The sequence below is a fragment of the Castor canadensis genome, chromosome 9 (assembly GCF_047511655.1).
Source record: "Castor canadensis chromosome 9, mCasCan1.hap1v2, whole genome shotgun sequence".
Lineage (NCBI taxonomy): Eukaryota > Metazoa > Chordata > Mammalia > Rodentia > Castoridae > Castor > Castor canadensis.
The window spans coordinates 35,391,982-35,405,859 of record NC_133394.1 but is presented as its reverse complement, the minus strand read 5'-3'; the positions used below and the strand labels follow the sequence as shown (position 1 = coordinate 35,405,859).

General features: G+C 36.6%; 1 protein-coding gene across 2 annotated transcripts in view; it reads left to right on the top strand.

Moving 5' to 3' along the window:
* The window catches only part of Slc39a8 (solute carrier family 39 member 8), a 79,357-nt gene extending 66,267 nt beyond the window's left edge, over window positions 1-13,090 (top strand). For both annotated transcript variants that reach the window (XM_074041441.1, XM_074041442.1), the window contains exons 6-8: window positions 8,867-9,074; window positions 9,242-9,426; window positions 11,415-13,090. In XM_074041441.1, coding sequence (XP_073897542.1) covers window positions 8,867-9,074; window positions 9,242-9,426; window positions 11,415-11,564 — 543 coding nt within the window. In that variant the 3' untranslated portion in view covers window positions 11,565-13,090. The remainder of the gene's footprint in view (window positions 1-8,866; window positions 9,075-9,241; window positions 9,427-11,414) is intronic.
* Window positions 13,091-13,878: the final 788 nt, after the last annotated feature.

The following is a 13,878-nucleotide window of genomic DNA, read 5'->3' as shown; positions in this document are numbered from 1 at the left end:
CTTGAAGCATTAAAGGCAAGAAGGGATGTGTCATATAGGTCTGTCTTACTGAGTCTGAAGAGAATACTCCCTTACACTGGGAAGAATACAGTATAATTATCCTGCTGCCATTTATAGCCGTCTTGGGACTCTTGCCTTTGAACAATATGTTTTTGGGAGATCAGCATCAACCTTGGCTTTTGACAGGCTGGGCCTTTCTTAGTACTGGTAACCAGATCACCTTGGTAGAAGAAGAGAATGCTGAACTCATGAATAGCCTACCTCCCAGCTGCTCTGGCATTTTGCATGTGGACCTATTAAGCAAATATCAAAATGGTTATTGAATGATACTGAATGACATTCACAATCAGGTTTTCTTGTTCACTTTTATTATTGAAGCTATTTTCTATGATAACCTCTTAGGAGATTTAGTGGAATAGAATTAGCCCCACACTCTGTGCCTATTAAAAGAGGACCATACCTATGTTTCTTTCCAGATATCTTTACTACTAATTTTCCAATTTTGTGTCTTGAAAGCCTTTGTCCTACCTTGTGCTAATGTAGCTCTCTCTATATCTCGGGGCCATTTCTTTTGCAGGAAGTGAAAAATCAGTTACTCCATTTAATGTTCTGATCACTTGAAGTATTTCCTTTCATCACTGTATTCATTGTGAATAAGCTTGCATGGCTGGCTGGCACTGGCACACTTACAGATCCATCCAAAATGAACTGGCTATCAAGAATGCCCTGTGACACTATTCACAATAGCCAAGTTATGGAAACAGCCAAGATGCCCCAGCACTGACGAATGGATTAAGAAAATGTGGTATCTATACACAATGGAATTTTATGCAGCCATGAAGAAGAACGAAATGTTATCATTCGCTGGTAAATGGATGGAATTGGAGAACATCATTCTGAGTGAGGTTAGCCTGGCTCAAAAGACCAAAAATCGTATGTTCTCCCTCATATGTGGACATTAGATCAAGGGCAAACACAACAAGGGGATTGGACTATGAGCACATGATAAAAGCGAGAGCACACAAGGGAGGGGTGAGGATAGGTAAGACACCTAAAAAACTAGCTAGCATTTGTTGCCCTTAATGCAGAGAAACTAAAGCAGATACCTTAAAGCAACTGAGGCCAATAGGAAAAGGGGACCAGGAACTAGAGAAAAGGTTAGATCAAAAAGAATTAACCTAGAAGGTAACACCCACGCACAGGAAATCAATGTGAGTCAATGCCCTGTATAGCTATCCTTATCTCAACCAGCAAAACCCCTTGTTCCTTCCTATTATTGCTTATACTCTCTCTACAACAAAATTAGAGATAAGGGCAAAATAGTTTCTGCTGGGTATTGAGGGGGGAGCGGGAGGGGGTGGAGTGGGTGGTAAGGGAGGGGGTGGGGGCAGGGGGGAGAAATGAACCAAGTCTTGTATGCACATATGAATAATAAAAGAAAAATGAAAAAAAAAAAAAAAGAATGCCCTGTGAAACCTTACTGCTGTTTGAGGAAAAAGAGATGGAGCATTAGGGTTTGATATCCTGAAACTCTGAGTCATCTGCTATTGCAATTCACTTGTGCCTTGAAGACCAGTGTGGCCTATTCTTATATGTACACCCAAATAATGGAATGCTGATGTGAACTTCCAGTTTTATGATTTACTATATCAGATAATATCAGGTTCATGTTGGGCAAGTTTCATGGGCAGTACCCATGAATGAACAAGGAAGTGCTTTTGAAAAAATGAATAGCTAATGTGAAAGAGGACATGATTTTACCCTGAATGCCACAGTTTCTTCCAGTTCCACTGGTTCTATGGGATCATGAAAATCAAGTGGAAGAAAAGCTTGCTCCACAGCCTGGACTTCACAGAGACCTTTCATGTTATGGGTTTCACTTGGAAATGCAGTCTATCTTGTGTATAACACACGTTCCATTCCTTCTATAGTTTAAATTTATGAAAAATCCAATAAATATACTCTATTTTGGGATATGTTTCCTATGGTCATTTCCAGCACCAGTGAGTGTATCAGTTATAGTCCCAATAGGAAATAAATGGCACACTCAAATTAGGATAATTTGAGGAGGATTTATTTATAAGGTATGAGTAAGGGGTAAGAGAGCAACAGGGTTAGTGCATGAACTAGGGACCAGTAATGTCAAAGTTGTTACCATTCCCAGACCCAAAAGATGGAGGGCAGGAAGTAAGTAGAAGCCCAATGACAGTTTCTTAGAGGAGCTGTGACCTTCATGTGAGGTCATGAATAGATTGAAGTGAGTCCATAAACAGGAACTGAGGAACAAGTATCCTGAGCTCTCCTCCCTTCCTCCCTCTGAACTCCCACCAGCTCTCCCCAGTGACCAACCTGAAATGCAAACCAGAAAATATAAGTATCTAGGTGGCCTGAGAGAGAGAGAGAGAGAGAAAGAGAAACTCATTTTGGGAGGGAAAGTATTTATCACTGGCTTGAAGCCTAGATGTTCTTTTCTGGACTATGGATGTCAACAAAGTGGGGATTCTTTTACTTCTATTTCTGTCCTCACTTCTTACACAGTTTCTGCCTGCTATAAAATGGAGGCTCAGTGAATAATTAAGTAGTCTAACCCCAACAAATCCTATGTGATTTTTTAGCAAATTGTTTATATTCATAGATTGTCATTTTCTGCATTTCTAAAATTAAGATACCAGTGTTTGTCCTGTTTTACTCTTGAGGATGTTGTAAAGATCAAGAAAAGATGAAGAACTATATTGGGAAGATTGCATTCCAGGCCAGCCCAGGCAAAAAAAAGAAGCAGGACCCTAATTCAAAAATAACCAGAGCAGAAAGGACTGGAGGCATGGCTTAAATGGTAGAGCACCTGTCTCACAAGTGTGAAGCCCTGAGTTCAGTGAGTTCAAATCCCAGTACTGTAAAAAAAGGTGGAGAAGTTAACAATTGGAAATGCTTTGTGTACTGTGGAGTGCTATAGATATTATTACTTTGAACCTTTAAGATTTCTTTACCCCCACAATCCAACAACGATATAATACACATAAACTTATCAACTCAGATTTCATACTTCTCACAGTGGGTTTTACTTTCTGGCTGATTAATCTCCTGACACTTGCATACACACTGAGCTTCGTTTGAGCACATTTGTATCAAGCTTATGAAGCCTTATTAAGTTTTTCCTCTTTTCTTTTTTTTTTTTCGGTGCTGGGGACCGAACTCCTCTTTTCTTTTTAACAAGACTCTGTGCCCACACACTTTTGTAAAGCCCTTTCCTTTGTAAGTTGAATTTTTTTTCTTTGACAAGCAGGGTCAATAGGCTCCTGAATATCTTCAAGGATCATGCATAATAAAAACAAATCTTTTGTCTTGCCCATCTTAGGTAGTTTATAATAATGCTGCACTTTTGTGACATAGCAATGATTCTTCATGGAGCATTACAGATTTATAAATAACATCTTCTTTAACCTCCAGAACAATTCTCTGAGGTTGGCAGTACTATTTTCTCCATTCTATAGGGAAGGAATCTGAAGCTAAAGATGAAATCCTCTTTCTGAGGACACAGAGCTAAAAGTTGAATTCACGTCCACTTGATGCTGAGGCCCAGGCCCTTCTGATTAACAAACTAACTTGCATTATGGTGCTCATTTTCTTAAACCTTCCCCTTTTGAATTCTTTGTTTTCAGTCCTGAAGTTTGAACTCAGAGTCTTTTTTTTTTCTTTTATTATTCATATGTGCATACAAGGCTTGGGTCATTTCTCCCCCCTGCCCCTACCCCCTCCCTTACCACCCACTCCACCCCCTCCCTCTGCCCCCCTCAATACCCAGCAGAAACTATTTTGCCCTTATTTCTAATTTTGTTGTAGAGAGAGTATAAGCAATAATAGGAAGGAACAAGAGTTTTTGCTGGTTGAGCTAAGGATAGCTATACAGGGCATTGACTCACATTGATTTCCTGTGCATGTGTGTTACCTTCTAGGCTAATTCTTTTTGATCTCACCTTTTCTCTAGTTCCTGGTCCCCTTCTCCTATTGGCCTCGGTTGCTTTTAAGGTATCTGCTTTAGTTCCTCTGCGTTAAGGGCAACAAATGCTAGCTAATTTTTTAGGTGTCTTACCTATCCTCACCCCTCCCTTGTGTGCTCGCGCTTTTATCATGTGATCAAAGTCCAATCCCCTTGTTCTGTTTGCCCTTGATCTACTGTCCACATATGAGGGAGAACATACGATTTTTGGTCTTTTGGGCCAGGCTAACCTCACTCAGAATGATTGAACTCAGAGTTTTACACTTGCTAGGCAGGCCCCCTGCTCCTGAAATCTTTTAAAACTAAATTTTTTTGTTCTTATTTATGTTATAGTAATTCCTCTTTTATGGTAATAGATTTCATATGCTTTTCTTCTTTGGTTTATTGTCATTTAACCCTTCACTGAAATGGTTGCTTACTTCTGCCTTCTTACCAATGAAGCATAGAGAAAATTAGCCTAACAACATATCCGTTAATCCTGGCTCATGTCGTCTCCCCCAGTGCAGAATGAGGTCTCGCTGTGCTCATGCTGCTCTCTGGTGTTACTAATAAACAAAAAGGCTCTCTCCAGTGGAATGGTACACTCACCTTTCAGTCCAAACCAAACCCCACAGGCAGCCTGTCTCACCCTCTGCACCTTGTAATGTTAGGATGATAACTTCCATATTCTCACAGATTCACTTTTTCTTCTTGCTGGTTCTCATCCCCATCCCCATCCCCACCCCCATCGCCATCCTCATCCCCATCCCCAACCATGGCTTTATTGTTTTTTTCTTGAGTGTTAAAATGCATAGAGAATGTAAACAAGTATCCAGAACACTCAGTAAAGATAAAAGAAAAAAAAATTACAAAGATCATCCACAGTGTGGATTCCTGTTATGGAATAACAGGAATCACTGTATATATTCTTCTAAATATATTTGCACTTAGATCATCATGGATTTATATTGCTTTTACAAAAAGGTGTTCATTAGGCTTGCTTTTTTATTATTTTTTACCTCAATACTGTGTTTTAGACATCGTTACATGTAGAAAATATAGAAATTCCTATTCTTTATTACCTTTTTTATTGTTGTGCTGGGTGGGACACATTGTGGCATTTACAGAAGTTCTTACAATATATCAAATATGTCATACTTGAACTCACCCCCCAACCATTCTCCTTTATCCCCTCTCCCTCCATTCCTGAAATACCTTTAAAAGTATCATTTTTCCATTTACATACACGTGTACACAGTATCTGCACTATATTCACCCTCCTACACCCTTTCCCTACCTCCTCCACCTCCCACTGGTACCAACATCCACCCTCCCACGCAGGACCTGTTCTACCCTCCTGTTCTCCAATTTTGTAAAGGAAAAAAAATTACATTTCATTTGTTTCCTTAGGACATTTCCATGTACATAGGTATTATAACCCAAATTGGCTCATCTTCTCTATTTTTCTTTCTGCTTTAGTCCTCTTCTTATGGTGGTTTCAACACGTTTGAAGATTCTATATTCATTCTTGTATAGAAACTAAACCATATTCACCTTCTTAACATACTACTCTTCATAGCATTTCATTGTAGGGGTGAACTGTATTTAAGTGATCTGTATCCTACTGAGTAGCCAAGATCTTTTTTCTTTCCTTTCTGCATCTTCCTTCTCCTTAGTGCCCTCTTCCTTCTTCTTTTCCACCATCTCCTTTTGTTCTCCTTGTCTCTGTTCTTTTGTCTTCCTCCTCCTTCTATTTCTTTTCCAGATCCTCCTCCTCATACTCATCCTTGCTTGCCTCCTTCTCTTTTTCTTCTTCATCCTCCAGATCTTCCTCCTCACCCTCCCCTTCATCTTCCTTTTCTTCATCCTTACTCTGCTTTCTCTCTATTCCTGTGTTCCTCCTTCACACTCCAAATGACACTCCTCCCTCTCTTTGTCCTTATCTTCCCTCATGCCTCCTTTTCCTTTCCAACTTCCTCCACCTTGCTTGAACTGTTCTATGGTGAGACTACTTGGTGTTTCTATTTTTAACTTCTTAGGAACTTTTTCTTTTACTTTTGTCACCCATCTACTTTTATAATTTTGATGCATAATATTCTTCCTCTCCCATTCTGATTACTCTTTGCTTTGACTTTCATCCATTAATAATGAAGGTGAGAGATATTAAGAGGCTTGCTGAAAATTGCACAGTAATTCTTGTTAGAACCATCCTAGAATTCACTTTTGACTCAGTCTTCACTAGATTAAGCTGCATTATCATGATAGAAGATAAACAGAGCCTGATAGAGTAAAATCAAATAAGCAAACAAACAAACTAAAATAATAGCTGCAGCAAACAAAATTTAAGAAGAAAGGGAAAGAGAGGAAGGCTCATTAACTTAATTAAAGGAACTTTGGTGTTCTTTCTGCCCAGTTATTTAGCTCCAGGTGAATTATAAAAGAACTCTTTGCAAATGATTGCCTACTTGTCTACTTTGCTTTGCTCTAAAACTATTAAAAATGTATAACGTTTAGCCTTCTCAACAATATAATTTGAGACCTAAGCTTACAGAGCTAATATGAGGCACAATAAATAAAGGCAATATAATCTGTGCTTTGAGGTAAGGGAGTCATGCTTGATGTATTAATTTAATTTCTTTTGCAGAATTAAGGGTACTTGAATACAGACTCTGTATGTGGTATTATCCAGTGAAGACTTGGTCTTGTAGACTTTTCCCTACATCTTCACAAGTAAATAAAGAAATTATAAATATATGATTAAGTAAACCAAGTTGGAAAATGAAAACAATTGTTTTAATACCAAAGAGTCTTATTAACTGTATATGGGCAGTAAGTTTTTATACAGTCCAGGTCACTTTCTTTATGACTTTTCTCATGCCCACCTTTGTTTCTCTCTCAGGAATCACTGCCTCCTGCACCAGGGCATTTTTTGCCCAAGCCACCCAATGGACATGTACAGCATCATGATTGTTTGTTATGCTGCACATTGAAGAACTATCTATAAAGTAAAACGACCACATTTAAAAACAGGATAGAATTCTTTTTATGCAAATGAGATTTGCTTTTTAAAGTAAAGGAGGTTAGAGACTTATTCTAATGTTCTTCCAGTGTGTGGAAGATTTTTTGAGAGGAGCAAGAATTCTCCCATGAACTACTCTCAGATATCCTATTACAAATAAGAACCCCTAGGTGGCCAGGCTCATGCCTGTAATCCTAGTTACTCAGGAGTCAGAGATCAGGAGGATCATGGTTCAAATAGTTCCTTGAGACCCTAACTTGAAAAAAACCCTTCACTAAAAAGGGCTAGTAGAGTGGCTCAAGGTATAAGCCCTGAGTTCAAGCCTCAGTACCATAAAAAAAAAAAGAACTCCCAGCTGACTAATTTATAGTAACAAAACACTATTAGCAAAAAAGTCATTTACTTCCTTTGTGTCACTGAGTAAGCTCACTAGCTTTTCTGTGTTTTAATTTCCTCAACTCTAAAATGATAATAATAGTTGTACTTACTTCATAAAATTGTTTTAAATGAATAAAACATCCAGAATGTTTAAATCAGTATGCAGCACATAAGAAAAGCTGCAAGTCTATGTTCTATGACAGCTACATCAATGATGATGGCAGGATGACTAAAGTGGCCCAATCCTTCCATAGTAATTTAAGAATTTATTTGTTTCAAATGACTTTTGCTGTATCTGTAAGCAGAAAGCATCCCCCAAAGATGCAGATTTGCCAGTAATGGAATTGTAAAAAATGTATTGCAAGATGTAAAGTCAATCCTGAAAGTCTTGGTGCCCAAAGTGTTTTGAGTGATGGAATAAATTAAGACCTCTTAGATGATTGCTCTGGAGGAATCCCTTCTCCACTGGATAGAGACTGTACATTTAAAACAAATCAAACATAGACTTCACATCTTGTTTTTCCAATGTAGACATGCCTCTTAAAGACAGAAGCTGTTTTCTACTTCTGCATTTTCCCCATGGTATTCAGAATGGTGTTTTCCAAATTGCAGTTGCAGTTCTTAGATAGGGGTAGGAGAAGAGAATTAGGAATAAAAACTGCTTTCCTACTTAAAAACGAATTTACATACATTATCTCTTCCTACAACTTCTGGAAAATGTCTTAATTGGCATTTATCATTTGATTTTGTATAATTTGTTTGTTTTGTGGAAGTGGAAATTCCTGCAAAGTATCTGTCATAGGATTCTCTCTTTTTATTATTATCTCAAAATGGAAATAAGTGTTAGTGCAAAGGCAATCTGATCATATGTTATGAAATTTCTTGAGAACAGTTGAAATTTAGAGTTGGTTGTTATAGTTTATACACTGAGTATGGAACCTAGAACAGAGTAGAAACAGTAAGTTTTTGAAAAATAAATGAAACTTTTAGTACATTGACTTCATTTCACAGTTGAAGAAAGTGGGATAATTTGCTCATAGTTCCACAGTGGTATAAAAAGGATTGGAATAAATGTTCCCGATGTCATAATGCTTTAATTATGGATTTCACATTTAAATTATGCTATGGAGAGGATTTTAAGTTTAATCTTTGAATAATTTTACTTTAATGTATGTATATAAATCAAATTCTAAGGCTAATAATATCTGTTACATTGTTCATAGAAGTCAAAAGGACTGATTTAAGGGGAAATTAATTTAAAATACTTCTAAGTGGCTTTTTCAAGGTATGTCAACCTATTCATTTCTTTTCTCTCTACTGTAAAATTTCTCTCTGTTATGTATTGTTAGGGTTTCCCATCCACCCCGAAAGGCTTCCAATTGGAACAATTTGTTTCTCTCATGACATAACCCATCTTCTACTTCTCTGTTTTCTTATACTTTCAAGAAAGGTTGGTTATCATGCTCATTGATTTTTTTTTTGCTATTTTACAGGATGGAAAAAGGGAGTCAAGTTCATGTACCTGTTTGAAGGGGCCCAAACTGTCAGAAATAGGGACAATTGCCTGGATGATAACGCTCAGTGATGCCCTCCACAATTTCATTGATGGCCTGGCGATTGGAGCTTCCTGTACTTTGTCTCTTCTTCAGGGACTCAGTACTTCTATAGCAATCCTGTGTGAAGAGTTTCCTCATGAGTTAGGTGAGAGGCTCTGTTCATATGGGGAAAAGTGATTCAACCTTGGTTTCAGCAAATCTTGCTGATACCGCAAAATGAAGGAATGATTGCTGGACATTTCTGTTTGTCTTTGATCTCATCCCAGAACAGAAAAAATAATGCACAATCCACCTGACATTTTTTTCTTCCAGGAGACTTTGTGATCCTCCTCAATGCAGGGATGAGCACGCGACAAGCCTTGCTATTCAACTTCCTTTCTGCTTGCTCTTGCTACGTTGGGCTAGCATTTGGCATTTTGGTGGGCAACAATTTTGCTCCAAATATTATATTCGCCCTTGCTGGAGGCATGTTTCTCTACATTTCTCTGGCAGATATGGTAAGAAATTTAAATATTTTATTTTGTTTTAATTAAAATTTATTAACGAGCATCTGGATTTGGAGATAAGTGTGACTTGCTTTCCACATTGTGCAAGGCCTTTCTGTCATAACGGAAAATACTCCAATTTCAACAGTTCACACTTCCCTTGAGTAGCTTGTTCCAATTGTAATTTAGAAGTTCTCATTGCTATTTTATCTATGATCTTATGGATAGAAGTGAAATGTTGTGTTTTTGCTGCAGTGGGGATATTTTTCTCGGTGTTCATTTGCTTGTGGTGTGCTAACCCTGTCTTCTGCCAAAGTATGTCCCCATAAAACCGTCTTCCCTTCTTTGGTGATGATGTTACATTTGGAAGAAGAATAACTTGTTAAATAGAATTTTGCTGTTTCAAAGTTCTACACAGTGAAAGCTTTTTGGGTTAAATTAAGACAGGCACACTAAAGTTGTTAAAATTAAGATTTGGCAACATTAATTAGGGTCGGTATGCATTTATAGCTGTATTCTTTGCTTATATCTGTGTTTGCATGCCCACATGAGTTAAGCATATGCTTGATGAACTATCCTGTGCATTCCACATGAGTCATGGACAGCTTTCCAGGAAATGAAAATGTGCTAACGTATGAAAGTCAGGGAAGATTCCTTTTGCATTTAGAACAGAATTACATATATAATTTAATAACTTAACATCCTTCATCTGTATTCTTAGTTCCAAATTATAACAGTCTAGCTCTGTTCATTGTTCTGTGCACTCTTATAAGAGTGAAGATTTCACTGCTTAGAACCACCACTGCATCTGTATTTTTATTCAAAGATTTAATGCTTCACACTAATTTTATTCTAGGCAGTCATGTCTCCTTTCTCTGATGTAAGATCAGAATTTATTAGCATCATTTAGTTTAAAGAAATGATAGCAATAAATGATGCTATATATACTTACAATAGTTTTACTTTTTTTAAAAGAATAGGTTCACAGCTTTCATCCATTTTGTCATAGTAAGAATTTTCTTAAATCAAAACCATGGATTGAGTGTGGATTCTGAAGATCCACCACATGCTGTAGTACATTTGTACATGTAGCAAATCATTGGGATGTGTTTTGAAAATATGGCATTTACGTATACCCTTATGTAGCCTTTTCAGTAGATATTATCTACTGAGAAAAGGTACATTTTAAGTACAATTCCCAAAGATTTTAATTGTATTCACTCCTGTGAGATTGTTGTATTCTTCAATTTTAAAATAATGCATAATTAATTTTAAAAAAATCTTATGATTCTTGAGGGTAGAACAAGCAGAAAGAGACAAATTGAAGAAATGAGGAATTAAATGTATCGCTATTAATAGAAATATTAAATCATCCACTGTTGATATGTTTTCTCTGCCAAACCCAGAAATCTGCCAGGTCTTGGGGACCTTGGACTGAGCAAAGTAGGCACATGGGGCCTTTGTCTAGAAGAAGGGAAACCAGAAACTAAACAAACAAAAAACCATGAAGATAACTAGATAATTACAATTAATTTAAAAATGCTTTGAAATAAAAGGCAAAGCAATATATTGATGGGAGATGACAATAGGGGAAATCTAGTATCAATTAGAAGGGGCTAAGAGAAGGTAATTGGTAAGTGGAAGATGAAGGATTTAGTCCATTGAAAAATTGGAGGGAGATAAGTTCAGAACAAAATCATGACAAGTGTGTGGATTTTGAGAAAGGAGAGCCCATTGCATTGGAGGTCCCAAAAGAATAGTGTATGGGGTGGGGAGTGAAGATGAGAGAGACAGAGAGAGAGAGAGAGAATAAAATGAGACAAACCCCATTCTGCTGGTTGACTCAGTTGGAGTGTCTCACTATTTTTACTCTTGTTGATGCCTGAAAGTGCTAGATATCTCTATTATACAATTTCCATCATCTCTATTAGAACTCTATAAATGACCATTTTATGCTTTACCACAAGATGGCGATAGTTATCTAACAATGTATCTTTTAGTTTCCAGAGATGAATGATATGCTGAGAGAAAAGATAACTGGAAGAAAGAAAGACTTCACCTTCTTCATGATTCAGAATGCTGGAATGTTAACTGGATTCACAGCCATTTTGCTTATTACCTTGTATGCAGGAGAAATTGAATTGGAGTAACAGGAAATGGAAGATGGTGTTATTAGAAGGCATTTCACAAATAAAAAACATCTCCAAAGGGATTTTTTTAAAACCTCTTCCTATTTCATTAAAAGATAATTTTGTTTTCAACTGTAGGTCAAGAAATGTAATTATTGGCTTAGATCTGTAAAATAGGCCATTATTTGTTGTTTAAAATGTTGGTTTGTGGTTCTTTTTCAATGCTTTATGCATATTATAAAATCATCAGGAAGCAAGACACTTACATTCTATAATCATGCAAACACCTCAACCCGGAGAAAAATACAAGATAGGTCATACAAGTTTTTAAAACTTGGTAGGATCAGTTTCAGGTGGTTTCAGAGTAGTTTTCTTTCAATTAATTTGTTCTCATGTTTTCAAGAGCAGGTACATCAAAACATGCAAGAGAATTAAAATATCCACAATACAGATATAAAGAAATCTAAGGTCTTAATGAATCCCAGAAAGAAAGATTGCTCATAGCATTTGCTTGGTTTTATATTTCAGTCAGCAACTTGTAGGATTGTTTTGAAAGCCATTCCAAAGTAATATGAATTAGGAAATCATTAAAGGCTTGCTAGCCATGGGAAGTTTGGGATTAGAGGTTTATCTTTAAGTGTAAACTCTAGCAGACTCCATAAAAAGACCAAGATTTTTGTTTTTAATGACTTATGCTATGACTGCCACCCAAGAAATGGCAGAATAGTACATAAAGCTGGTCACAACTCCGTTTCTGTGTACCATGTGTTTCCTTCGTGATAATGAAGAATATGTTGGTTTGGAGAATGAAATTGAATGTAATTTTAAGGAATTTACCTTCAAAGATGAATATAATTATTTAGCAGAGACTATTTCAATAAGTGCAAAACAACAGCTGAACTGCTCTATGTCAAGGACTGACTGACTAGAAAACATACGTGTCTTATGGGTGATTGAGAATCATTCAGAAAAGACATTTTTTATGTTCTGTGCACTTTTTTTCAATATGGTATACCTTGGGAAAAACCAGCACAACATGGTTATTTTTCTACCTTTTATAAAAGACAGTCTGTTTACTCACTTAGCAGATAATGGAAAATAAGTCTAAAATTGAATATCCTAACCTGAAAGCACACTCCCAAGTAACTTAAAGAAAGATGATTTGACAATGAAGAAAACTATTGATAAGAGCCAATGATTATCTCAGGAATTATGTTTTCTTACAGAACACAAAATGTTTCCTATATCAATAATGCAAATTTGGTGAACATTTAGCATACATGTTACTGTATATTTTAGTTTATGATTGGCAATTTTAAACATTATCCTTTGACCAAATAGTAAACACCTTTGATACCATGTATTGTATTATTCATTATTCATTTAAGATGTATCTTTTTTTTTTTTGAGTGACCACCATGTATATCTGGTATTATGGGGGAGATAGATAAGTAGAAAATTGGTTATGTGTTTATTTCAAAGATTTCTAGCAAATAAATACTATGAAGATTTGTCATTAATTTCAATAAAATCTATTTTTATCATTTCATCTTTTTATATTCAATCTTAACAAATAATCTTTGTCTTTTTAAAGCATAGGTTGTATGTCTTGATTAAGAAACTACTTACAACATTTTATTAAAGTAAGATAGTTTAAAACCCTCTCATGTATGTGGATTATCTAGGTGCTTCTCGTTATTCTCTCCATGTGTTTAGCTTTAGGTTATTTTTTTTAGCTATGAGAACAGAGGTAACATGACTGAAGACTCAAAAGGCACAAAGAAAATTGCCACTTACTGGAGGGTATGGATGAAGGTAGAAGGTACCAAAGGTAAAGCAATGATTACATTAAAATTATCCTAAATAACTTCATTCAAACAAGCATAACCCTGTCAGTCAACTTATCTTATACTGAGGCATTTACTATAACGGCTAAATGTTCTATAACACTTAGACTTTAAAGATGCTACCAGGGCAAACCAGAAACAATGTCAGTGTATTCTATATGAGGTTATGTACTTTTACTTTTCATTGTTAAACTTTAAAGAATGACTGGTAATAGCTGGCATTTATCTAGTTCTGTATCAGACCTCTATCACCACGATAATGTGGTATCATAAGCCGAGGCTCACAGCAGCTGATGCTCACAGCAGCAATTTGTTCCTTTCTCAAGCCACAGATCTTCTAATTGAATAGCTGACCCAGTCTGGGCTCTGCTGCCTGGCTTGGCCTTGGAGTGTGGCTTGGCCCCTGCAGTACGCACCTGGTACTGCAAGGTCTTGTGGGAAAGGGAATGTATGTATAAACCCAATAGACAATGAAGAAGTAGAAACCA